Below are 25,127 nucleotides of genomic sequence, written 5' to 3' on the forward strand. Positions count from 1 at the left end.
CCTCTTGCCACAACGCTGAACTACCCGCTGAAATGGCCGGGACCTTGTCTCGGCTCATCAGCACAAAACCTGAATGAGTGGTTGCATACCAGCTCCTTTTATACCAGTATGTCCGGGGGAGTGGCACGCAAATTCCACTCGCCAATTCCCATTGGCCTTTTTTCAAAGATCAGAGGTGTTTAGGGCATCCAAGAGTGACCCTTAGTGTCACTACATCGACACAACGTCTCGTTCCCTCCATCAGGGAACGGAGGTTACGAAAGTAACCAGGACATTTTGCGGACAGAAATGCCTTGTTGATGAGAAAGGTCAACGAAGAATGGCCAGACTGGTTCGAGCTGACAGAAAGGCTACGGTAACTCAGATAATAACTCTGAACAATTGTAGTGAGCAGAATGCACAACATGTCGAACCTTGAGGTGGGTGGGCTACAACAGCAGAAGACCACGTCAGGCACTTTATTAGGACCTTAGTGTTCCTAATTAAGTTATCAGTGAGTGTGTTACAAATGCATCAGTTTATTCAGAATTACTGTCCGGCAGTGGAACATGAGGACAATTGTGTTTCAGTCCGTACGAGGAACAGCAATTTTTCAGATGCAAAGGGATTTAAAGTGCACCTATTATGATTTTTAAACATGCCTAATTTTGTTTTAAAGTCTCATACAATGGATTTACATGTATCCAAGGTCAAAAAACATTTTAATTTGCTCATAATTTAAATTGCAGCATTACCTTTTTTTCCGAGTGTTAAAAACGACTTCAATGATCCGTTCTAAAGGATTCATTCTAAACTCCTCCTTTCAGAGAGCCTACTCTGCTCAGACTGGTCAGATGTGTGAGTCTGTTGTGATTGGTCTACCGCTTACAGCGCGTGTCGGAAAGGAAACGCCCACAACCATATCCGAGTTTCAGCTCCGTCTGAAAAAATGTCTGTTTTACCTTATCAATTTGAGCCCGAGTCCGATAGTGATACATCGTAAGATCAACCCGAACCACCATCGCAAGCACGACGAGAACAGGACGTTTCTCTGTGTTAAGTTTATATGTAGTTTGACAATAACGTGAGTTAGCCGGTTAGCAGAGGCTAACAGCTAACAGGCTAACATCCTGCACAGGCTGTACATGTAAACAGACCAGAGGCGGGTTTTTTGTTACCAAATCACGTAGGTTAGTACAGGACGTAAGTCTGGAATTACTAACGACTCGTTTCATGTGTTCAGAATCGGTTCTTTCTTTTGGGTGTCAAAAACTCCATATTTCATGCACTTTGATTTTTGAAACTTTGCAGAATTTTTTACATTCATAAACAGCTATATAACACACTACATGAAAGGTAATATTTGAAAAACCATAATAGGTGCTCTTTAAGCATTTTCATATGTTTCAGTATGGATGACAAATGTTTCGAAAATGCTTGAAAATGACAGTGTGGACGGAGAGCCTTTCGAAATGAAATGCCTTTTTCAAATGATTGATGTGGACATAGCCTAAAGCAAAATATATAATATAACCATCTTAAGACAAATGTTTTTGTAAAACATCTAATGTGCCTAAGACTTTTGCACAGTGCTCTATGCAAAAACAGTTTACTCTTAGATGCTGTTTATATGCTGATATTGTAAATTTGGGTCTATCTAAACATACAGAAATAAAATTGTGCACATACTGTACGAATACCTTCAAATACCAATGAGATCACTATGTCCACTGATGCCACAATTCAAACCAAATCACTTTGGGGAGACCTGAAGATTTGTTATATGATACTTCATTTGGCATAGTAATAACTAGGTAAGAATACAGATCATGCATCATTCATAATAGTTATGATACGGTCGGATCCGCCACCCCCCCAGTGATCAGAATTGATGGGCATCTTCTCATCTGCAATGTCATTGATGTTTGGGACCTTAACGTCTAATGAATCGAAAAAGTCAAATGAAAGACAAAAAGTGTGGATACAGAGACATCCTCTGCGTGAAGCAGGAATGAATATGGATGGATCCGCATTCAGAGAACACCTGCAGGGGATCTGGCTTTCTAACTGGAACTACTCACAGCGGGGGATTCACTTTCAGCACAGCCGGGCCACGTAGGACACGCAATTTCACAAAGTAATGCAATTAAATGTGTATTTGTCCTCGCATAATCAAGCAGGATTTGATAATATGCACGGTTATCAAGCAGCAGACAGCAGATTAAAAACTAAAGGTTTTATATTTTTTCAGAATCCTTCTGAAGAGTGCCAAACATCATGTCGGACAAGCGTGCTATATCTGACGCAAATCAGCACAGGTCAGCCAGACTGGTGTCATGTGATCCTCCCCAGCCAATCAGAAGGCTCTCTGAGGACTCGCACATCATCAATCACTCAGTGATATCACTCCACTCTGCTTGTCCACACGAGGTCATAACGGAAAAGCCAGAGTCCTCCAAAACTTCACGTCGGGTTCTCAGAGACGTAATCAATCATATGGCTGCATGTTTGCAGAAGCAGGTTATACTGCAGTACAATAGGCCTACACTATGAACAATAAATATAGCCATTTCCAAGATAACATTATTTGATATACTAAAATAGACTTCATAATAACACTATATACACTTAGAATCATGTGTATATATGGTGGGATCCAAACTCTGAGGCCACATTGCAAATATGAATATGAATAAGAATAACTGTCTTAAAGCCTGCACTGTGGTCCAGTCAGGCCGGATGTCAAGATTTAGAGTGATTAAGGACCTAAATTTTGGTCTGTTTCTCATCCAAAGCCATTGTATCCTTTTAGAAGACATTGTATATATCTATGTTTGTGTTCCACAGAAGAAAGAAAGTGTGGAATGAGGGTGAGTAAATGATGAGAGAGCTATCATTTTTGGGTGAACTTTCCCTTTGAAGAACAATTATAGGTCAGTGCAGGAGAACCCAGTCACGTATGACACAGTCATTCATCCCTTCACACTTAGAACTTGTGCTACAGTACATACCAAACCAGAAGTGTGTCAAATACACTTACTGAGCACCTTATTAGGAACACCTGTACACCTACTTATTCATGCGATTATCTAATCAGCCAGTCGTATGGCAGCAGTGCAATGCATAAAATCATTCAGATACGGGTCAGGAGCTTCAGTTAATGTCCACATCAACCACATCAACCATCAGAATGGGGAAGAAATGTGATCTCAGTGATTTTTGGCATGATTGTTGGTGCCAGATGGGCTGGTTTGAGTATTTCTGTAACTGCTGATCTCCTGGGATTTTCACGCACAACAGTCTTTTACTCAGAATTGTACCAAAAACAAAAAACATCCAGTGAGCGGCAGTTCTGCTGAAAGAAACGCCTTGTTGATGAGAGAGGTCAACGGAGAATGGCCAGACTGGTTCGAGCTGACAGAAAGGCTATGGTAACTCATATAACCGCTCTGTACAATTGTAGTGAGCAGACTAACATCTCAGAATGCACAACATGTCAAATCTTGAGGCGGATGGGCTACAACAGCAGAAGACCGCGTTGGGCACTTTATTAGGACCATAGTGTTCCTAATAAAGTGCTCAGTGAGTGTGTTACATATGCATCAGTTCAGCATCTACAGTATGTCTGTACCCATTCCATTCGAATGCACTAATATCTGAATAATGACACCATTCTGCATACGGCAAAATTCAAACCTCATTCTTTAATGTGTCAATTGCTAAAAGCTATGCTAAGAGCTAGTGTCTGATTAAAGTTTAATATGTGAAAAACAGTTTGCGCCCTACTTCCTGTCATAATAACATCCAGGCAAGAAATGGAGACCAGTGGATGAAAGAGAGGAGAGATTAACCGGTATGTGAAACTATAAATATCTATGTGAGTAATGAGCATGTTATTGAAGTTCCTCTGAGCTGCTTAGCCATGGCTGCTGTGTTTATTGGTCATTGTTTAGACAGGAGGAAAAGCCTTTTAAGAATTAATCTGATGTTAAAAGCTCGAAGCTGCTACAAATAGAAAGCTCTGTGGCATTTAGGAGCATTACATAACACCCTGCCATAAAAAATATCCAAACATTCAAGCGTTCATAATGCGTATGATAGAAAACAAAAGATCAGCAGACAAACAAAGAGCTTTCGCTGTAATTTACTGGTAAAGTGTGCAGTTTGAATCTATTTGACAATCTTCAATGCTCACAGCGCAATACTGTGGGAAAATAGCAATGTACCATTTCTGTTGCAATTCAATAAAGGGACTCAAAATCCATCTCTAAACATGTGTTAACATTCTTGAATGCCCATATCAGAGAAACAGCATTTGCTGTTGCTTTCATCTGCATCCACAGCGAGTTCTATTTAAGAGCTCAAGGCCTTTAATTGCAGAGTTCAAAATTACAAGGAGAAACATTACACTGCAGGAATGCAACAAGACAGTGAAACAGAGAGAGCACAATAATTTCAACTGAAACTATTTTACTCAAGATTGATGAGATAAAGCATTGACACGGGTTCCTGAGAAGCCTTACATTGTCAAATTACAAATCACATCAGCTGCTTTATGGCTCTAAAAAAAATTTAGACACTTTTGGCCTGGTGGACATTTAGAAATGTTAACTCCCTTAAATCACCAGTTCAAACTAACTAGTTTATAAATGTTTCTACTAACAATGTCCAACAGTGAATTCTGTCATTTTTGGTCATATTTTCCCTGAACCGAATGAAATGACGATGATGGAAATGAAATTTTAAAAAAAATCGGCTAAAATGGCCAACTCAAGTCTTTTCCTCACTAGCATTTCATGTATCCTAATAACACACAGCTGACAATGTAACAGCTTGCTTGCAAATGATGCACAATAAAAATAAGTGATTTTTACCTTTGTTTTCTTCACACATCATGTACATCATGCGCTTCTCTGACATTGCTGTTCTTTTATAAACAATGATAATACTACTACTACAACTAATAATTATTATTTTGGGTCAATAAAATCTAAACACCCAATAACAAAAAAAAAAGTTTGCAATTAAAAGTTTTTTAAGAGTATATATATATATGTATATATACACACACACACACACACACACACACACTACCATTCAAAAGTTTGGGGTCACTTGCCTGAAATGTTTCCCATGATCTTAAAAATCTTTTGGTCTGAAGGCGTATGCTTAAATATAACATAGTTTTGATTTATTTTGTTTTTTTTAGTCACAACATAATTCCCATATTTTCATTTCTATTATTCCATAGTTGTGATGACTTTACTATTATTCTAAAATGTGAAAAAAATAAAAAAATAAAAATAAAAAAAGAATGAGTAAGTGACCCTAAACTTCTGAATGGTAGTGTGTGTGTGTGTGTGTATATATATATATATAAAATGTAAGTGCAAGTGGCCATTACACATATATGTTATAAATATTTCAATGGTTTATGTTTAAATAAATATGTTTTTAAATATGTTTAATCAAAAAAACAATTATCATAGTTTTTAATATGTGGTAATTAATATTAGGAGTTTTAAATTTTTGGAAAAAACTTCCCAAGACAGTTTTAATGTGATCTTCATATAATAAAAAGAAGAAAAAAAGTTTATATGTGTTAGTGGTCCCATTTAATAATAGGTGTCTTAAACTACTATTTACTAACATAGAATGAATACTATATACAATGTATTTATTGTATAACTACATGTTGTCCTACAAAATTCTCACAAGATTCACAGTTGCTGCTACTGAGGATGAGGTATGCCCATACCCGTATCAGCTTTAAGAGTAGGGTGGGGGTTAGGGTTAAGGGTAATGTTAACAGTGTAACTGCAGATATAATTAAATGCACGTACTTTAAATGTAAGTGCAATGCAAAAAGACATATGTACATAATAAGTACATTGTAGCAAATGCTTAAGTACATAGTAGTTAAAGACACTCAATATAAAGTGGGTCCCTGTTAGTTTTAATAAAAATCAACCCCTGGGACATAAAAGTGCCTATTATTGAAGAAACACCCAATAATTAAAAAAACAAGAGTGCACAAACAAGGAAATAATGTTTTTCTGATGGTCTTGCAACATATTCCTTGAAGCAAGATTTACTTTAAAGCTATTATCAGAAAGATTTCATGTGCATTTCTTCTATGTCCATGTATTCAGTCCCATTAAATGTTTATAGGGTAAATGCACTGAGGATGTCAGCATGGCAATAAATCATACGATGCTGCATCAAAACATTGTCCAGAAGAACAGGCCACAAAACACAGCACTGAAAAATGAGAATTAAACCTCCAAATCTACTGTAGTTTCAAGTGACATTTCACCTGTCTATAAAGTCATTTTTTTCCCTGCCAATGTATGAAAAAAATAAATAATAATAATTATTTGCCCCAAAAAGGTGAGTTCCATTTTTGGCATGCATTATTTAACTTGCCTGTAAGTAGTCTGCTGAGCATACATGCAGCTAAATTTCAAGCTCAATATTTACTTTCTCTGTACAGCATTCCGAATCAATGCACGTCATGGCTGTTACTTCAGTTCCTTTACCACAGTACAAGAGCTTTTCAAGTGTTGACACGCACGGCTCTTTTCCAGAACACAGAAAAGGGAAAAAAGAGGTGATTCGTTTGAGCGAGAAGCGCCAATGCTTCTCCAGAGAATTTATTGCCAAGAATGAGCTCTTAAAACTAAAGGGAGACAGCGGAGCAATTAGTCCAAATCACAGCGGAGAACACTAAAAATATCAGCACAACCTCAAATGTCAACGAACAGACTATCCATTCTGAACAAAACCTAGATTTGTCTTCCAGGATTTGTTGAGGGGAAAAAAAGATATTGTGACACAATGTTCAAAGACTCCTTAAACTGAGGCATTCATAGGTATTCGTACATTCAAAAGAAGCATACACAAAGAAACCAAAACATACAATATCAACGTATTCACATAATTTACATAATTTATACATTTACTCATAAATTAAATCCAAATGGGACTATTGAATGTAAAGTCATCTGTACTCTTTATATCACTGAGCTTAGTTATAAACATCAACAAGTACAGCAGGTTGCCTCAGATTCTGATGGGTGTACAACAGACAATCGTTGGGTTACGATGATGACATCATTTTAACTGTGGGATTAATGACACAAGGGATGGACTGGGTGCATGTGTGTAGGTAGGGTGTAGACTCTTAGCACTTAAATAAAGTAGTTTGTATCACTCTCGGCTGTCAGACCGCCAACCTTCTTTGCCCCGGGGAGTATTAGGTGGAAATAATGGCAATTTGGTTTTAATTTGATGTGATGTGTTACAAAACACTTACTGGAAATTATGTTGGAAACAACACACTTCTCCCTACTTCTTCTTCCTTCTGTCTGAATTTGAGAAGTTCTCAGAGCTCAGGAACGCTGTCCAGACACATTTTAAATGTGATTCATGAATACAGGGCAGCTGCTGAGCTCGAATCCAGGGTAATACAGGAACTAAGATGGACATGCTCAGATGGATTTCAAAAGACTTTCATAGAAAAGTCAAAGAGGGCTGACACGGTAGTCCAAATATGACATAGACACCTGAGAGACTTTGATGAATGAGTCAAACCTGATCCCTGCATAAACCAACTACACTGTTTTTTGTTTTGTTTTTTCAAATGAAAAAAATTAACATTAAGATACATACTGTACATTTAGGCCCAAAACAAACTCCTTGCAAACACTTCTAGCGATGCAAGTTTGATCTCATGAATTGTTGTGCTCTGAAATGTGTCCGAAAGCAATTTATAATGCAATGCAATTACACATTACATTCTAAAAGTCAACTCAACCTTAGTTTTGGGCCTAATTGCATGTCTCTTAAATATTTTCTTAAAACAAAACTGGCATTACTCTTTTGACTGCAAGCCCGTCGGACGTGTTCGATGCATGCATCGACAGACCTCGCATACTGTCCTGATGATGGAATTTGTGTCACGTGCACCATGCGTGAGATGTATTGGCACACGGAAGTATACACTAGCTTTTAGAATGTAATGTGTATACTTGCATTATGTTATATATTGCATTTGAACACAATTTAGAACGTAACAAAGCGTGAAATCAAGCTTGCATTGCTAGCAGTGTTTGCATTCACGAACTTGCGTAGAGTATGTTTTGGGCCTACTTGTATGGATCCTAAATCTTTTCCATACGAACGTGTTGGACGAATACGCACTTTGACAGTCTGTGCGTACTGTGCTGATGACTAAATTTGCATTTGAGTCAATGTACCAGTGTATCTTTCTGCTCTAATCATGTACAATGGGACAGCATCCTAAGCATTTGCATCTGCATGCTTGAGCAAAATATTTTGCCTTTGGGCATTGATATGTCCTAAAAATTCCCAACATGAGGCTGTTAACTGCATAAAATATCTCCACTGGCAACTGGATGTACAACCAAATATCTTTAAACAACCAAGCCTGTGAGAAATCCAAGCACAACATTTTAGAATTCATTTGAACTGATAAATACTGACCCCACAAATTACATGAGTAACACACGCACACTCAAACACACACACCCAGCACTTATCCAGTGAATGAGAACTCTCATTACTGCAGACTGACAAGGCATGTAATAATACACATCTGGACGGCTTGTATGTTATTCGTTATGAAAAAGGAGAAATATCATACCTCACCAGACAATTATGCAAATTCTATTCAAAGGTAAAAAAAATCTGATTTTAAAAGGGTAATTTGTTTTCAGTGGGGTGGGAATTAGAGCAATGTGTGGAGAAAGGTATGAGCATAGGAGGACTCTGAATTGAAAATGCAGGGAAAAAAAAGAATAGGCCTTTCAGTTTCTCCTTGAATACTTAATAAGTCACAAGGATGAGGCATATGGGCTTTTAAAAAATGCATGACCTTTAGTAATCCAACCCAGATTGTGAAACAAGCGAAAAAGATTGAATCAAATAGAACAGACGAAAAAGAACATTTTAAAATTTACAGTATGATCTCATAAATTTCAAACAACTGTATGTATTGCAGAAAAGGCAGAACAAAAGAGAGAGAGAGAGAGAGAGAGAGCATAATCAAGAGCCTTCCATCCCTTGTTCCATGCAAATGTTGACTGTAAATTCCTGCATGTCAGAATAACTGCATGGTCTAAAGAAATAGTTCACCCAAAAATGAAAATTCTGTCATTGTTTTCCCACCCTTATGTCATTCCAAACCTGTATGACCTTCTTTCTTCTGTGGAACAGATAATAAATATAAAAATATAACAAAAGTAAATGTTTACTGAGGCAGCCAAGCTCCAAAAATAAAAACAAACAAAAAAGATCACCACAAAAGTAGTCCATATAATTTCCACGCTTTATTCCAAGTATTCTAATATCATACGATAACTTCATCTGAAAAACAAAATTTAAGTCATTATTAATTGAAAATCTTGCCCACCCTTAGACGTGTCACATCAAGTTTGGTCACATTTAATATCACTGTTTGTAAGGACCAATTTTATAATAATTTTATAGTGCTTTATTATCATTTTGGAGCTTGACAGTCCCAGTCCCTATTCGCGTTCATTATATGGAAAAGAGCAGCCACAACATTCATTAAAGTTTCTCCTTTTGTGTTCAACAGAAGAAAAAAAAAAGTAATATGGGTTCGGAAGTTTGGAATGACAAATTCCTTTAAAGGAATATTCTGGGTTCAATACAAGCTCAATCGACTGCATTTGTGACATATAGTTTTATAAAAGCACTTACACTTAATAATTCTTCTGTTAAAACTCATGTATTATTTGAGCTGTAAAGTTGTTTAAATTGTCATTTTTACAGTCGTTTTAGGGTTTGTTGACATTACATTGTCACACTAAAATGTTAACAACCATTTTGTTTATGTCTTGTGGCTATAACATTGAGTATTTGAATGTTTACGGACTGACCCCATTTATTTCCATTGTAAGTACCTCACAGTAACCCAGATTTTTGCTTTTTTTTTTTTTTAAAGAAAAGGAGCGGCAAGTCAAAACAAATTTTTTTGGTAATCAATATTATGCCACAAATGCAGCTGATTGAGCTTAACTTGTATGGAATATTGAATACTCCTTTAAGTGCTAAAAACAATAATCATTTAACATGATATTTACTTCTGCAGAGTTTTAAGTGATTAAAGAGGATAGTTCCTGTCTGGACCTGTACATCCTAACAATGCAATGCAAAAAGTACATCTGGACGGCATTAATAACTTGCATTAAATCTAGAGCAAGAGAGAGAGAGAGAAAGAGGCCCCCACGGAATGTGGTATATCTTTTCATTTTAGTGAAGATTTCTGTTTTGGTGAACGCAAAGTACATGCTGTCAAACAAACAAACCACCAAAAATGCAATTCACCAAAGACGAGTGGTGAAAGAAACGCATATCTAATCAACTTAACAGAAACAGCTGCCATAAATAAAAAAGAAAAGTGCTGTGAATTCGCTGGAAAGACTTTTGAATCAATTTGGAATCAGCTTTGTTTAAGTCAGGGACTCTCAACGGGGGTGGTACCTCCCCCTCCCCCGTTAATCAAATCTATCGCCAAATTCCTGTTTGCATTAAAAGGGTTGGTATGCATTTGCACCACGGTTCATCTGATTCTGAAGTCTAGCGACGCATCTGAATTGAGCGTCAAATACACAGGTGAAGTCACAACCTCCGCTACTGCACCTGTACGGCTATATAGATGGATACAGTTCAATGGACAGAGCAGTGTGATTGCAAAGCAGGTGCATTTTTATTCACAGACCGGTCTCGAGCTCTTAAACGCGCACCTCTGATCATTGCAGCGCTGCGAGAACCAGTGAGAAGCACAGCACGAGACACGGAAACCATTTGAATTCGGCACAGAATTCTACATGACCACCCTTGAATTTACTATAGTAACACTAACTGTACTTTAGGCAGAAACAGATTCATAATACAGATTATCATATCACTACTTCAGCTCTATTAAATTTGTCATAGGCTACATTAGGGGAATGAGGGAATATAATAAATGTTTGCTACAACTTTTAAATGTTTATACTTTGTATTTATTGTTTTTACATTCGTTTAGAGTAGGCCTACTGTTTGTAATTACAAAAATGCCATAATTTGTTTTATAGAAATCATGTGACATCTAACCACGGTATTTAAGAAGATACATGCTTCCATGTGCTTACTCTTATTCTTGTTACAAATACCACTGTTAAAACTATATCAATAAATAAATAAATAAATACATTTAAATTTTCATAAGGGCAAATGCAAAATTGTGATTTCATGTAAACGTAATAAACAGAATTCCTTTATCGGTGTAAGGTTATAAACGGCATGAGAATAAACCAGTTGACAGGGTAGATTTTTGCCCATTTCATCGATTTTGCGTAGCATGTAAACACCTTTACCGGTGTTCTCACCGGCTTATCCATGTTGAGCGCATGTCTCTTTTTTTGGTTTTACGTCAAAAGCAGCGAATAACGCGATTATTTCAAATCTTATGTAAACACGGTTTTCTTGCTTTGTCAGATTATTTTTAAATAAGCTGATTTTTGGGAGCAATCAGTGTATTGATGTGCATGTTAATGTGCTCGATAACTTTTATTCGCTTTCACAAAAATCTAGAAAAAAAGTCAGTTCATAAACACATACTTTTCGCTCTGTTCCTCACACAATGCCATCTTATGACATCTGCACAATTTTACTATAATGCATGACTTGTAAGGTGATGCATATTAACATTTGCATTGCATAACCAACTACATTTACAAGCTTGCAATCAAATTGCCCGGTAGCTCAACTGAGAGAGCGCTGTACTTGCAAGGCAAAGGACAGGGAAAGAGTCTTGAAAACCATGCGAGACGACACGTGAGCCAAAAGTGTCATCGAAGCACCAGAAAATTGTGCAGTTGCTTCAGCAATTGCGTTTTTCATCTCACATTCGCTTTTTATGACATTATTGCTAAGGTTTAAGTTAAAGGTTTAGGGTAGGGAGGTCAGTTTTGTTGATTCAAAACTCGATAGAGCATTTACCTTAAAAAACCTCATCTGTTTTGGAGAACTTGCTTTTAGAAAAATATAGTGGACATTTCACCTAGGAACTGCCGCGATACATTTTAGAAACCACATAATATAACTTGCAAAAATGTCATCTCAGCAGAGGCTTTTAGGTAGGGATGATATGGACATGTCCCAATCAACTTTCAGAAAATCGGAAATGTCCCGACCAACATTTAGACAATTTTACCACACAGAAAATACTTTAACTTTATACTATGTTTTTATTTTCTATTAAATGTACTTAGTAAAATTATTAATGTGTAAATTATTGTTCTACCTCTTCTAAAACAGCACAGAAACAGTGTTGTCATGTGGCACCTGTTCCTTTTCTCAGCGCTGTTCAGGATGCACCAATCACAGTCGTTTTTAAGATTAAAAAAAAAATATATATATATATATTTTCTGGAGACTACACGGGCAAATTTCCATTGGTATTTTACAACCAATCCTTGAAATTAGTAGTTTTAAACAAGCATAGTTTTCGTGTAATGACTATGTAACAGTGAAAAATGTAATGACTACGTAACTTAGTGAAAAATGTCATGAGTTGTGCATGCAGCCCAATGGAGGATTCTGCTTTTACGGCCTGACAAGTGCCCTCTTCAGAAAGACGAACTGAACGATTGTAAGAGGTGCAGGATTTTAAGATGCTGGTATAACTCCCAATAAATGTTTTATTTTGCACACTGGAGCATCGGGACTAGAAAATAAAGTTGTGTCAATAAAACAAAGGCATTTGTGATAAAAAAAAAAATAATTAATTGTACGCTAAACCTAAAGCCTACTTTGTTTGAGAAGGCCTACTTTTTCAGATAAAAACGTAAGTACATATAATATACATATGCAATATGAGAAATTGTTATGTGGGAGTGAGGGCAGTTGGAAAGCAGAAAGTGGGGGAGAATGTCTATGTTCCAATGTTCCATTCTCCCAATAATTTGATCATCTTGTGATGTCATTTTACACATGTAAATTGTTAATTTAGCCTAACCTTTTTTTAGATTTCCATTTTTTTTAATGGTGGATAATACATTTTACAGAATGTCACTTTATGTCCCTTGGATATTATTTTCTCATGGTAAATCTTCTTGAAAAAGATAACATTTGATTTTGACCCATTAACCTTTTATCGCATATCGCTGCATATTATCCAAGTTTTTATCACATTTCACATTTTTCCTCCTAACCGTGCAGTGGTCAATTCTTAATTTGTTTATTCTTTAGAAATTCTTAAAACCAAGTCTAATATTTAATATGGTGGGGCAGATAAATACTGTTAGAAATTATACTTGTTATTTGACATAATAATGTTATTTTGCTATATTACCAGACTGACTTTATCACATTGTTTAAATACCAACATTTAAATATTATCCTTGCTATACGTCCCTACCAACTTTCAAACCAGACCTATGCCTTTGCGTCACAGTCAATTAATTTTCATGAGACTATGCTGCAAAAGTCGTATAGATTACAAAAATGGCAAAGCGGATATGCTTGCACCAGACTGGACGTCGTTTACGGCAAACACCATTGGTTCTCTTGTGTCTCCTGACCAAACGTCATTGACGTCAAACCTGACACAATGTTTCTGAAGGTGCCATACTGATTTGGATAATACCTAACAGATTCTGAAGAACATGAGGTTGAGTAAATAAGGAATTTCATCATTCATAATTTTTTTGGGTGAACTATTTATTTAAACTGACAAATGAATCTACCCCAAGACTGTGCGAAGGAGTGATTTAAACCCGTGCAAGGAACAAAAATAGAACATGAGATCACTTGCCACACAGCACATGTCATAATGATGAGAACAACTTAAGAAAATAAGTCCCATCCCTCTGAAGCACCACAGACAATGTGTGTAACTCAGTTTTTCTCTTGCTTCTTCCATAATGCAGCTATTTTGCAGTAATGTCTTAAGTACATCCTCATATAATAATACTGACCCCTAAAAATAACCTCCTCAGAGAGAGGATATGAATCAAGAGAGAAATAATAGTGTGGCCATTACATGGCATCAACCTATAAACTCTCTTCAATAATTCACCAATATGCCACCCCCATTAACTATGTTCATCTAAACACTTCCTGTATCCTCCTCTCTCTGGCCCTCTACAAACTCCATTAAATCCTTAAGATAAAAGTATTTCTTTCTTTCTGGCTTTTCTGTCCTTGTTTTCTCTGTTTAGAGGAAAGTTTGACTGAATCTTTTTAAATAAAGAAGTCATATCATGAGGAATCAAATATTCCTTGATCTTTTGAGATAAAAGACTTCATTTATACAATGAAAATAAACCGTAACTTTAAGAACTCAAAACTTCAGTGATAAAACGGCACTTATTGAAACTATGCTGCAAAAACATCCACAGCGCTCTGATCTCAGGTCATTAATACATACACACACATGGTTATCCACATTTAAATGTCATCGACGACGCTTCAATGTTCAGAAACTTGGCTCGTCCAGTCATAGTGAGGTAATAAGAAGAAAGTAGCAAAGAAACCATTCCTAAATGCCAGAAAAACTAACGATAAGAGGAAAATGTGGGAAATTCCATCAAACCTTGTGCTGTTCCTGGATGTGTGTAGCACCTGCCACTCTGCAGATCCTTCTGAAGAATCCAAACATTAGAAACGAGTGGCTTAACTTCATTTTTAACAAGATTCCTGAGTGTTTTGTGAACCTTGCACATTGCAGTCGCAAAGCAGGCTTTGCACAGAGGTTGTAATTGATGGATAATGCAGTTAATACCTACAGTATTTTGGACCCGGCAACAAACCCGCAGTTCACATTTCACATGTGAAAATGGTGTTTATATCGATGTATTAAAGGCACAGCTGCAAACAACAAACCATTTAAGACTAAAGCCCCATTTACACCGCTGGCAGCATCGAGCGACAAAGTGACATGATCCCATTTATTTTCAATGAGAGCAGAGCGACTTCCAGCAACACAAGCTGCAGTGACCGTTGGCCTCAGAGGTCGCCGTAGCGAGTGATAAGACAAAGTTGAGAAAATGTAAACTTTATACAAATACTAAGACTAAGTCATCCATCTCCAGGCAGCAAATGTGTGAGAGACTGGAGTTGAGTGTAGGCAAGAAGTTGTTAAAAGTTTCTGTGAGCGATTTCACTGTTCAATTTCATTTGTCTTTAACCACATACATGGATATAGCCAAAGAAAAATGATACATTGAAATCCATGTCGGCATTTCGAGTGATTTTGATTCATACATTGATAGATTGTTTATCTTGTTCATGATATGATGCATTGAGTGCTGCTGCAGGTTATATAAAAACACTCCCCTGTTGAATGTTAATTTTTAGAAGCAATAGAATTTATTCCTTGTCAAATTAGAATAATATCTTAATTTTACCGGCAGTATAATCTGTAATCAGAATTTCCAAAGCTACTATGGCCAGATGTGCAGCCCACCAATAATGTTAAAGTGACAGCAGTAGGAAAGCCCACCGGCGACACAAATCGCAGAGTCTAGCGACACCATGGAACAATGTTGTTGGCGGTGAACAGGGCTTAATGGACAGATATAGGGTAGAAAATTGCCATGTTAAATTATATTATGATGTAAAAAATCTTCACTCAGGGTTCCCAGTCATGGAAAACCTGGAAATATCGGGACATTTTTAATTGTGATTTCCAGGCATGGAAAAGTCAAGGAAATCGATAACATTTTAAAAGTCATAAAAATGTCTATAGTGAAAGTACATTTAACTAGTTTTCCTCAGCTCAAAAATATCTAATTAACTAGGTTTTGCTATTGTGTGCATTAAATCTTGCTCTCAAGCCATAGTGACGTACCATTTGTGAACAAGTCATTATTTTGAGTCAGTTCTTGTCAATAAATAGGTCAAAATGTTTCAGAAATCGGTCTGAATCTAAATGTTTTTTTAAAGACCTGTATTCAGTAATCACAAATTCCAGGAAAGTCCAGGGACAAACCAGGGACATATGCAAGGATCCTTTTTGTGGACTACAGTTTGGCTTTCAACACCATCATTCCAGCTATACTCCAGACTAAACTACACCAGCTCCCTGTTCCCATGTCTATCTGTCAGTGGATTACCATCTTTCTGACGTACAGGCAGCAGCTTGTGAGACAGGGGAAATTCAATTCCAGCACCTGTACAATCAGCACTGGTGCCCCCCAGGGATGTGTGCTCTCCCCACTACTCTTCTCCCTCTACACCAATGACTGCATCGCCAAGGACCCCTCTGTCAAGCTCCTGAAGTTTGCAGACGACACCACTGTCATCGGCCTCATCCGAGATGAAAATGAGTCTGCATACAGAAGGGAGGTTAAACGGCTGGCTGTCTGGTGCAGTCAAAACAACCTTGAGCTGAACACGCTCAAAACGGTGGAGATGACTGTGGACTTTAGGAGGAACACACTGACACCCCTCACCATTCTAAACAGCACTGTGGCAGTAGTGGAGTCATTCAGGTTCCTGGGCACTACCATCTCACAGGACCTGAAGTGGGAGACCCACATTGACTCCACTGTGAAAAAGGCCCAGCAGAGGTTGTACTTCCTTTGCCAGTCATGGAAGTTCAACCTGCCACAGGCGCTGCTGATACAGTTCTACTCAGTAGTCATTGAGTCTGTCCTCTGCACTTCAATAACTGTCTGGTTTGGTTCAGCTACGAAATCAGATATCAGAAGACTACAAAAGACAGTTCGAACTGCTGAGAGGATTATTGGTTGCCCCCTGCCCTCCCTTCAAGAACTATACACTTCCAGAGTGAGGAAAAAGGCTGGAAAAATCACTCTGGACCCCACTCACCCTGCCCATTACTTTTTTGAACTGTTGCCTTCTAGCTGATGCTTCAGAGCTCTGAGCACCAGAACCGTCAGGCACAGGTACAGTTTTTTCCCTCAGGCTATCCATCTCATGAACAGTTAAAACTGTCCCTTTGGCAATAATTATGTGCAATTCACAGTCTAGTCTTTTTATATTTATCCAACACATCCAACCTCTTCTGCCATTACATTCCCTTGCACTGTATATAACAGATTTGTATTTAGATTTGCACTACGTATGTGTATGTGTGTATGTATGTATGTGTGTATGTATGTGTGTGTGTGTGTGTGTGTGTGTGTGTGTGTATATATATATATATATATATATATATATATATATATATATATATATATATATATATATATGGTCTTATTGTGTATTCTATATATACTTTATTTTCTATTGAATTTTTTTATTTATTTTTCATTAAATGTTTTATTTATTTCTTTTATTATCTGTGTCTTGTTGCTGTTTTGTATTGTTGTGCACTGGAAACTCCTGTCACCAAGACAAATTACTTGTATGTGTAAGTATACTTGGCAATAAAGCTCATTCTGATTCTGATTCTGGTAGGTCATGGAGAGTCATGGAATTTCAATGGTAAAAATTGGTGGATCTCTGCTCACCTGTAACCTAAAAAAATGTTTCATGTAGTATCATTTAAATTGACTGGTTTTATTGAAGCCAAAAATATTATTTAGTATGACTCAATCAACATGATTACTTTAGGTTACTCCAACACAAGTATTTTAAATGGTTAGATCACATAGAAATAGCACCTTAAGGTAACAACTGTAAAAACTAACAACTTTTAACCTTTTTATTTTTATTTATTTATTTTTTTATTTTTTGCATTTTATGTGGAAAAAAAAAATTATATATAATGCATAATATCTATAAATGTTTATTTATATTATATTTAATTGTATAAATTAATTATAAATTAATGTAATTTGTTTAAATATGAATTATTCATTGATTATATTACATACTGAAATTATAGTGTAGAATAAATATGACATTTTAATAGATAAAGAGTACTGTTAAAATGTTATGGTTACCGAATGTTATTAGGAACCATTTGATAAGCAGGGCACAAAATCAGCTGATGTCTGAGCAAAATTCTCCAACATCACTTAAATTCCATATTCTCAATCCTCACCCACCCCCCTAAAGCCCAATCAAGTGTGGATAAGACTTCACTTGACTTCCAAACATGTGACTAAAGAGGCATACGAGCGAAGATAACCCTGTGGTTATTTCCATAAGCAGAGGAACAAATGACTAAAAATTATTCAATATAACAACAGCACCAATTCCACTTGTATTTTTCCTTAAATATCCCACCTTTCCATTTTTATCTTGGCTCTGTAATGCACTGGACCCTTCTAAATTCTGTAGAACTCCCCTCTTCATTGCCATGTACTGTTATTTGCTTCAAACTGTTAATGACAAGGCTAAACGCACAACATTTTACGCAAAGTAACCGTCACTCTGAGCATAAAGTCTTTTGTTTTTGTTTTTGTTTTTTTCTGATTTTTTCATCTTCCTCGATTTCAGAAATAGCCAACATCAGATCTATCGCTCTGTAACAAATCCAGCATATGGCAGTCTTTACATGAACAATGACTTCATACGTTGAGCTAAAGCCTTAATAAATAACACACCCTACTAAGTTAAACAAAATGACTTCTTTTCAGGTTTTAATACAGCATGCCATGATTCTGTTTAAAACTTTGGCAAGAACAAAGACATTTTAATCAGAGTATGCAAATCCCTGCAGGCTGTCCGATTCAAACAGAATTACTTATGTTACATTTTCTCAGAAAAGAACATGGTTTTAAAGAAGAATACAGTGTTTAAGTGATGTTTTTCAGCAATCAAAGATACCTTAGAGCATTTATTGAAGTCATTGGAACCCATTTACACCAATTTCTCTTATGCATTACCTGCTGTCAGTTTGTTCTTCCCTCTCGTCAAATGCTATTATGTAAACTTCTCTATCGTCTTTTACAAAACAGCATTCAATAACCCAGCGCTTTTCCAAAAGGAAGCCCAGCACGAAAACTGAAGCCTGGCAGCATCTGTGGAAAAGCGAAAACCCAACACAAACCGCTATGTTGTTTGAAAATGACCTCCAAACCAATAAGAAACACAAATATTAATATACAGAGCATTTAAATTCTGTGCATAAGCACTGCTTCAAACATTAACAGATGATCAAAATCAAAATCACTTGTTTTGTCACAGTCAATAAAAAAATCGGAAATACAGCATTTATGCAAAGAATTTGCCTTCATGTGTCAAGTGATCACAATAGCACAAAGCTATTCTCTTTCATTTCACATCCTGGAATCGTTGTACAAGCATCTGCAGGGCATTGGAGTACGAGAACTAGCTTAACAGGAACATTATATGCTGTAGCGGTGGGGGAAAAATCGATTCACCCACATTCTCAAAGAATTCTGGATTAATCCACAACATTTTATAGTCTGAATTTTAAAATCATTTATAAAAAATGTAAACGTTTATTGAACAAACATACGCAAGATTAAACAGTAGAGATACAGATTAGTTCCACGCGATGTGCAGCACTTACAGTAAAAAACATCACGGAGATTAAATAGTATCAAAAGACAATGAACAAAAATAAGACTTAAGGGCAGATCTGAAAATAGTTAAAGATGGTGCAGACCTTACGTGAAAGGGCAGGCTATTCCAAAGTTTTGAAGCAACAACAGAAAAGGCCTGATCACCCTTTGACTTGCAGCGTGAACGGGGGACAGATAAAAGAAGCTGATTACCTGATCTGAGCATTCTTGGAGGAGAGTAAGAATGCAGAAAGTCACTAATGTGTTTAAGTGCAAGGCCAGAAAGGGCCTTGTACACAAAGACAGCAGTTTTAAAATCAGTTCTGAACTTAACGGGAAGCCAGTGTAGAGAAGCTAATACAGGGGAAATGTGATCCCTCTTTTTAATCCCAGTTAAAAATCTAGCTGCTGCATTTTCAACAATCTGCAGACGAGATATAGCAGACTGAGGCAGACCGATATACAGTGAATTGCAGTAATCCAGTCATGATTTAACAGAAGCATGGATCACAATTGTTAGGTCTTTTTGAGAGAGAAACTGTTTTAGTTTAGCAATAGACCTTAGATGAAAGAAACCTCCCTTAACAATGGCACTGATTTATTTGTCAAAAATTAAAGATGTGTCAAAAATAACCCTAAGATTGTTGACATGCTTTTGAATGTTGGAGGAAAGAGAACCTAACTGAACCCAACTTATAGCAAAGTTCTAATATTCGGACCCCACCGACGCTACTGGGGGAGGTGTTTAAAGAAGCATTTAAATATGAGATGACATTAAAATATGTTATCATTTACTACATGCCTCAATCTATGAATAGAACCCACATGAGAGAAACTGAGTAAAAGAAGCTGTTTTAACATCACTCTGTGATTATTTAAAGTAATATATATATGCAGTAGATAATGTGTAATTTGTCATGTTTACATTCTGCATTTGTGGTGCTAATGCTAACGCTATCACACTATATGTAGCCATAATATGCATCGGTTCCCAATGTATTTTATAGACTTAAGGCCCAGATATACTTCATACGAATATGGGTATGATGTCATTTAGAACAAAATCTGGCCAAAAAGAAGGTGTTTTTACATTCCTTTCGGTGGTACGGAACAGCTCGCCTGGGCGAACTTTTAGGAAACTTCTAACCGGCTGCTAAACAGCTTCTTGCTGCCATTGGTCCACGTCATCGGTAGGTGTGACCTGAAGCTCCACCTACTACTTTGTTTAAATTTTTCAGTCAGTATTCAACGTGAACACATTGGCGTGCAAGACCATGTCATGTGATTTTTTTGGTTTTGTTTAATTAGTCTACAAAAATAATCAAATCTACTCAAATACTCTCAAGTGCCCATTCACTCATGTGCCATCTGCAGCGAAAGTCATTCACACATCTGACCAAAGTAAAACATGCCTCTCTCATCATTCTTTTGTCTATATTTTGCCCATTATTACTCTTTTATACACCCATCTTTGCAGTTGTATCAGTGTCATCATAAATTACAATAACAGAGTGTTATCGGTGTATATTATGGCCACGTATGGTTAGCGCATTAACGTCATGAATTCAGAATCTAAACAAGAGAAATTAAACATTTTCTACAGAAGATATATTACTTTAAATCATCACTGAGTGGTTAGAACAACTTCTTTTACTGATCTAGTGTGAATTCTACTCATAGAATGAGGTCATTGATAACAAATTGTAATATCACATTAGTTTAGGTTTTACATGTAGCATCATCATATTCAAATGCTCCCTCTCCCACAGTGGTGTGGCGGATGGCTGTTTAGAACTTCTTTTTTTCCCCTGAATGAAGAATGCAGAAGAACTTTTCTGGTAGTATATGCCTTTAATCTAAAAACATTACATGACATAGTGTTGAATGGTAGTAAGGTGTTTAACAGCTGGTAAAATGTTTTCCTGAAATTTCGCACTAGCAAGATGTTTTGAACCACAGCAACGCACTCAAAAACACTTTTTGGCCAGTTTTGTGGAAAGGATGTCACGCCTGTTCTTTTTTCAAATTGGCTATAAGTATATTGGCGCCAAACACTTTATTTTACAATCATATGCTCAAAATTTTCATTCTAACGCACAGCCCCAGAATACAAGATGTTCACCAACTGACAACACCAAAGTACTCTGGTGCGGCATTTTATTTACACTGAACACTAAGTTATTATAACTGCTTATTTATGATTATATTTTTCTATTGTTTCATTATTGTCAGAGTAGACATTTTGGGGCAGATTTTATGTAGAACCTTTTGCAACAAGCTACTTTAACTTGCCAAAGATTTACACCTCTATACTGCTGCTGAAAAATTGAGATACTATATCGAGATTCGAGACTAGTTCAGAATCGTGAGGTGCCTAAAGATTCCCACCCCAATCATAAGACACTGCAAACCAACATAGTCTCATGACAACTCATGAGAGTACAAGATGGCATACAATTCACCATACAAGAAGGCGAAATTGTGAGATATCGTATGACCTGGCTTGCACTTTAACTCCCATGGAGGCCAATAAACATTTTAAAGTTTAAAATCAGTATAATACAGGCATCTAATTTTAGCTAGCCTCCTATCCAACTATTTATTTTATGAAAGGAAACGGCAAATTTGGTTACTCTTTCCACATTTATTTATGCAATACAAATGTTTGATGTACACTACCGGTCAAAAGTTTTGAAACACTTATTCTTTATTATAATTTTTTTTCTTCACATTTTAGAATAATAGTAAAGTCATCAAAACTATGGAATAACATAAATGGAACTATGGGAATTATTACTAAAACATTTCAGTCAAGTGTTTCAAAACTTTTGACCGGTAGTGTATGTCACTAACCTGTTATACACTTCCCTCGTCTCGTTACAAATCCTGATGTTTTCTTTCTTCTGTAGTACACAAAAGATATTCTCCTATTAAAATCATGGTTAGGTTTAGAGTTACACGTCATGGTTAAGCTTAGGTTTGGGGTTCGGGTTAGGGGTTTAACATAAGAACGTTCGGTCAAAACCCCACAGTTTATTTTATTCATTTTACACAACAATTACTTTCGTATTAAAATCATGGTTAGGTATAGGGTTTGGGTAAGGGCATAGACTATGTTCAGGTCTGAGTTTGGGGTTAAATGTAGGAACAATTGTAACAACATTTTTAGTTGGTTCATTTATTTTTCTCAGTGAAAGTGTAATATTGCTTTTATACAACAGTTCTAAATAAACAAGCAGTTAATAATGAGTAACATACAGTTTAGACACACTATGGCCAGTTATTTTCACTATTTTTGCTTTGCTAACGAAAATAGTTCCAAACAAAGCCAAAGCAGGATCCACCATTGTGTGTCGCCAAACAGTAAAGCACCCCAGCGCTGTTATACTAAATATCAGGAACGCCACTTGTGCAATCAGATATAAGAACCAGAACATCAAACACTGTTTGTTACATAGAGATACCATCAGTGTTCATAATACACCTAGCAATTACAAACCTTGATCATGGACAGCTATTGAGTACAATTTAAATTTCAGAGTCGACATCCAAGAGCGAGACTGCTGTTTACAGCTGATAATTACATCTACCATTCAGTGATTTTTTTTTTTGTGCCAAAAATTGGGCTGAAAAGCTGTTTCTAATATCAAAGCAGCCTTTTTGAAGAAATATGTTTCTGGCATAAGCAGACGGACTCTGACGGACTCAGACCTCAGTGTAAAAACAGGCTTTCAGTTCAGCTGAAAGTTATACTCTATCACAGAACAAGCTCTCGACTCTCCACTTGACAGGCTTGCTGCACTAAAAGCCATGAGTGTCTGTTTCAATTACCAGCTCAGAGTCTTTGATTCCTGTTTGTACAGCAACACAACAGCAATAAACATGCCTGTCCTCATATGGCAACCCAGCGTCAGTCAAATAATGAAGATAAAAGCCTTATTTTGGTGATTTGGCAACAGATAGGTAGAGTGTAGACTCAAAATATTTATATTTATATATTTGACATCATTCATTCATTTATTCATTCATTCATTCATTCATTCATTCATCTTTATAAAACTAATAGGCAATAACTAGATTTTTAAATTTTATGAAAAATGTGAGTGGTCCTTGCCCGTGCATAACTCGCCACCACAACTGTAAGGGCATTATTAATCAGGGCTTGGGGCAAAAGTGACATAAAAACACAAATATTTAAAATGTGGGGGTGAAATTTTACATTTTTAAAAATCTAGTCTAGTAAGGGTTAGAAATATTTGACATAAATGGATGGCATGCAGTGTGTTTTTAAATAGTTAGAAAAATATGTCATCATAAATGTAAAAAAAGACCTAGAAAATCAATTAGACCCTTAATATTATATTTATTTCTTACTCTGGTTTATAGGGTACTCTGGGTGGTTACTTGGTGGTTACTAACTGGCACAAGTCAAAAGCGCACACCCTCTCGACAATATTCTGGTCTCTAGTATAGGAAGTCTGATCGAAGTATAAACAGTAGTAATAATGATGCTGGCCTAAATATCACCACTAGTTAATCATCTGACATCATTCATTCATTCACGTATTCATTCATTCATTCATTCTTCACTCAATTATACAATTGAATATATATATATATATATATATATATACAGTACTGCGCAAAATTTTAGGCACATAAGATGTTTCACAAAAACATTTGTCATAAGATGATTATTTATATCTTCAGCTTTAGTGTGTCAATATGAAAAATATAGAAAAGATTAGAATAGAAGAACAGGGCACTCTGCAAGAGATGGCATTGCCCCCACAGTACCCCCACTGAACATTGTGTCAATCTGGGATTACATGAAGAGACAGAAGTAATTGAGACAGCCGAAACGGATAGAAAAACTGTAGTGAACTCTCCAAGAAGTTTGGTACATCCTATCTGCCAACAACTAAGCAAAACTGTGTCCAGGTGTACCTAGGAGAATTGGGGCTGTTTTAAAAGCAAAGGTGGCCACACCAAATATTGATTTAGCTTTTTTATTTTTACTGGACTTTGTATGATGTTACTTGGTAAATGAAAACTATTTATTTTTGAAGACATCCTCACTACGCAACATTTTTCACAAGTGCCTAAAACTTTTGCACAGTACTGCATATATATATATATATATATATATATATACACATATATTTCAATTATAGATATATATACAATGTAATGAATCTTTAAACAAACTAATAAACCACAATCAGACTCAAAACAGGAAGTTGCACAGTTACTGTAAATTCCTCAGAAGGGGACTTACCGGAATTATCGCATACACTCTCGTTGTCCACCAATGTGGGGTGCTCAAACGTGTCCCTGCAGTACATGATTTGGGTGTTGTTAGTGAGAGAGGCGATGCCCCCCAAGGCCAGCACCACATGGTCCGTCAGGAGGGAGGTGGGCCGCTCCCGCAGTCGTACAATGATGGAGCGATACCGACAGTATTGAGGGTAACTCAGTACCAGAACCCTTCTATCTTCCCCATCATCACCTAAAGAGACAAAAAGAGAGAAGAAATCAGATTTAATTAATGTATTTTATGAAGTTAGCACAATCAAACTTGTATAGATCATTTTAAAAACAATGTTTGCCATCATGGATTCATTGATTAGCAGTGTTGGGGAAGCTTCTTTGAAACTGTAGCTTGACAAACAA

At 36.5% G+C, this 25,127-nt stretch overlaps 1 protein-coding gene across 1 annotated transcript in view; it reads right to left on the minus strand.

The window, feature by feature from the left end:
- The window catches only part of LOC127423363 (AT-rich interactive domain-containing protein 5B-like), a 177,402-nt gene that overhangs the window by 87,262 nt on the left and 65,013 nt on the right, over window positions 1-25,127 (minus strand). Inside the window, exon 4 of the mRNA XM_051667609.1 lies at window positions 24,733-24,963. Coding sequence (XP_051523569.1) covers window positions 24,733-24,963 — 231 coding nt within the window. The remainder of the gene's footprint in view (window positions 1-24,732; window positions 24,964-25,127) is intronic.

Source organism: Myxocyprinus asiaticus, chromosome 32, assembly GCF_019703515.2.
Source record: "Myxocyprinus asiaticus isolate MX2 ecotype Aquarium Trade chromosome 32, UBuf_Myxa_2, whole genome shotgun sequence".
Classification (NCBI taxonomy): domain Eukaryota; kingdom Metazoa; phylum Chordata; class Actinopteri; order Cypriniformes; family Catostomidae; genus Myxocyprinus; species Myxocyprinus asiaticus.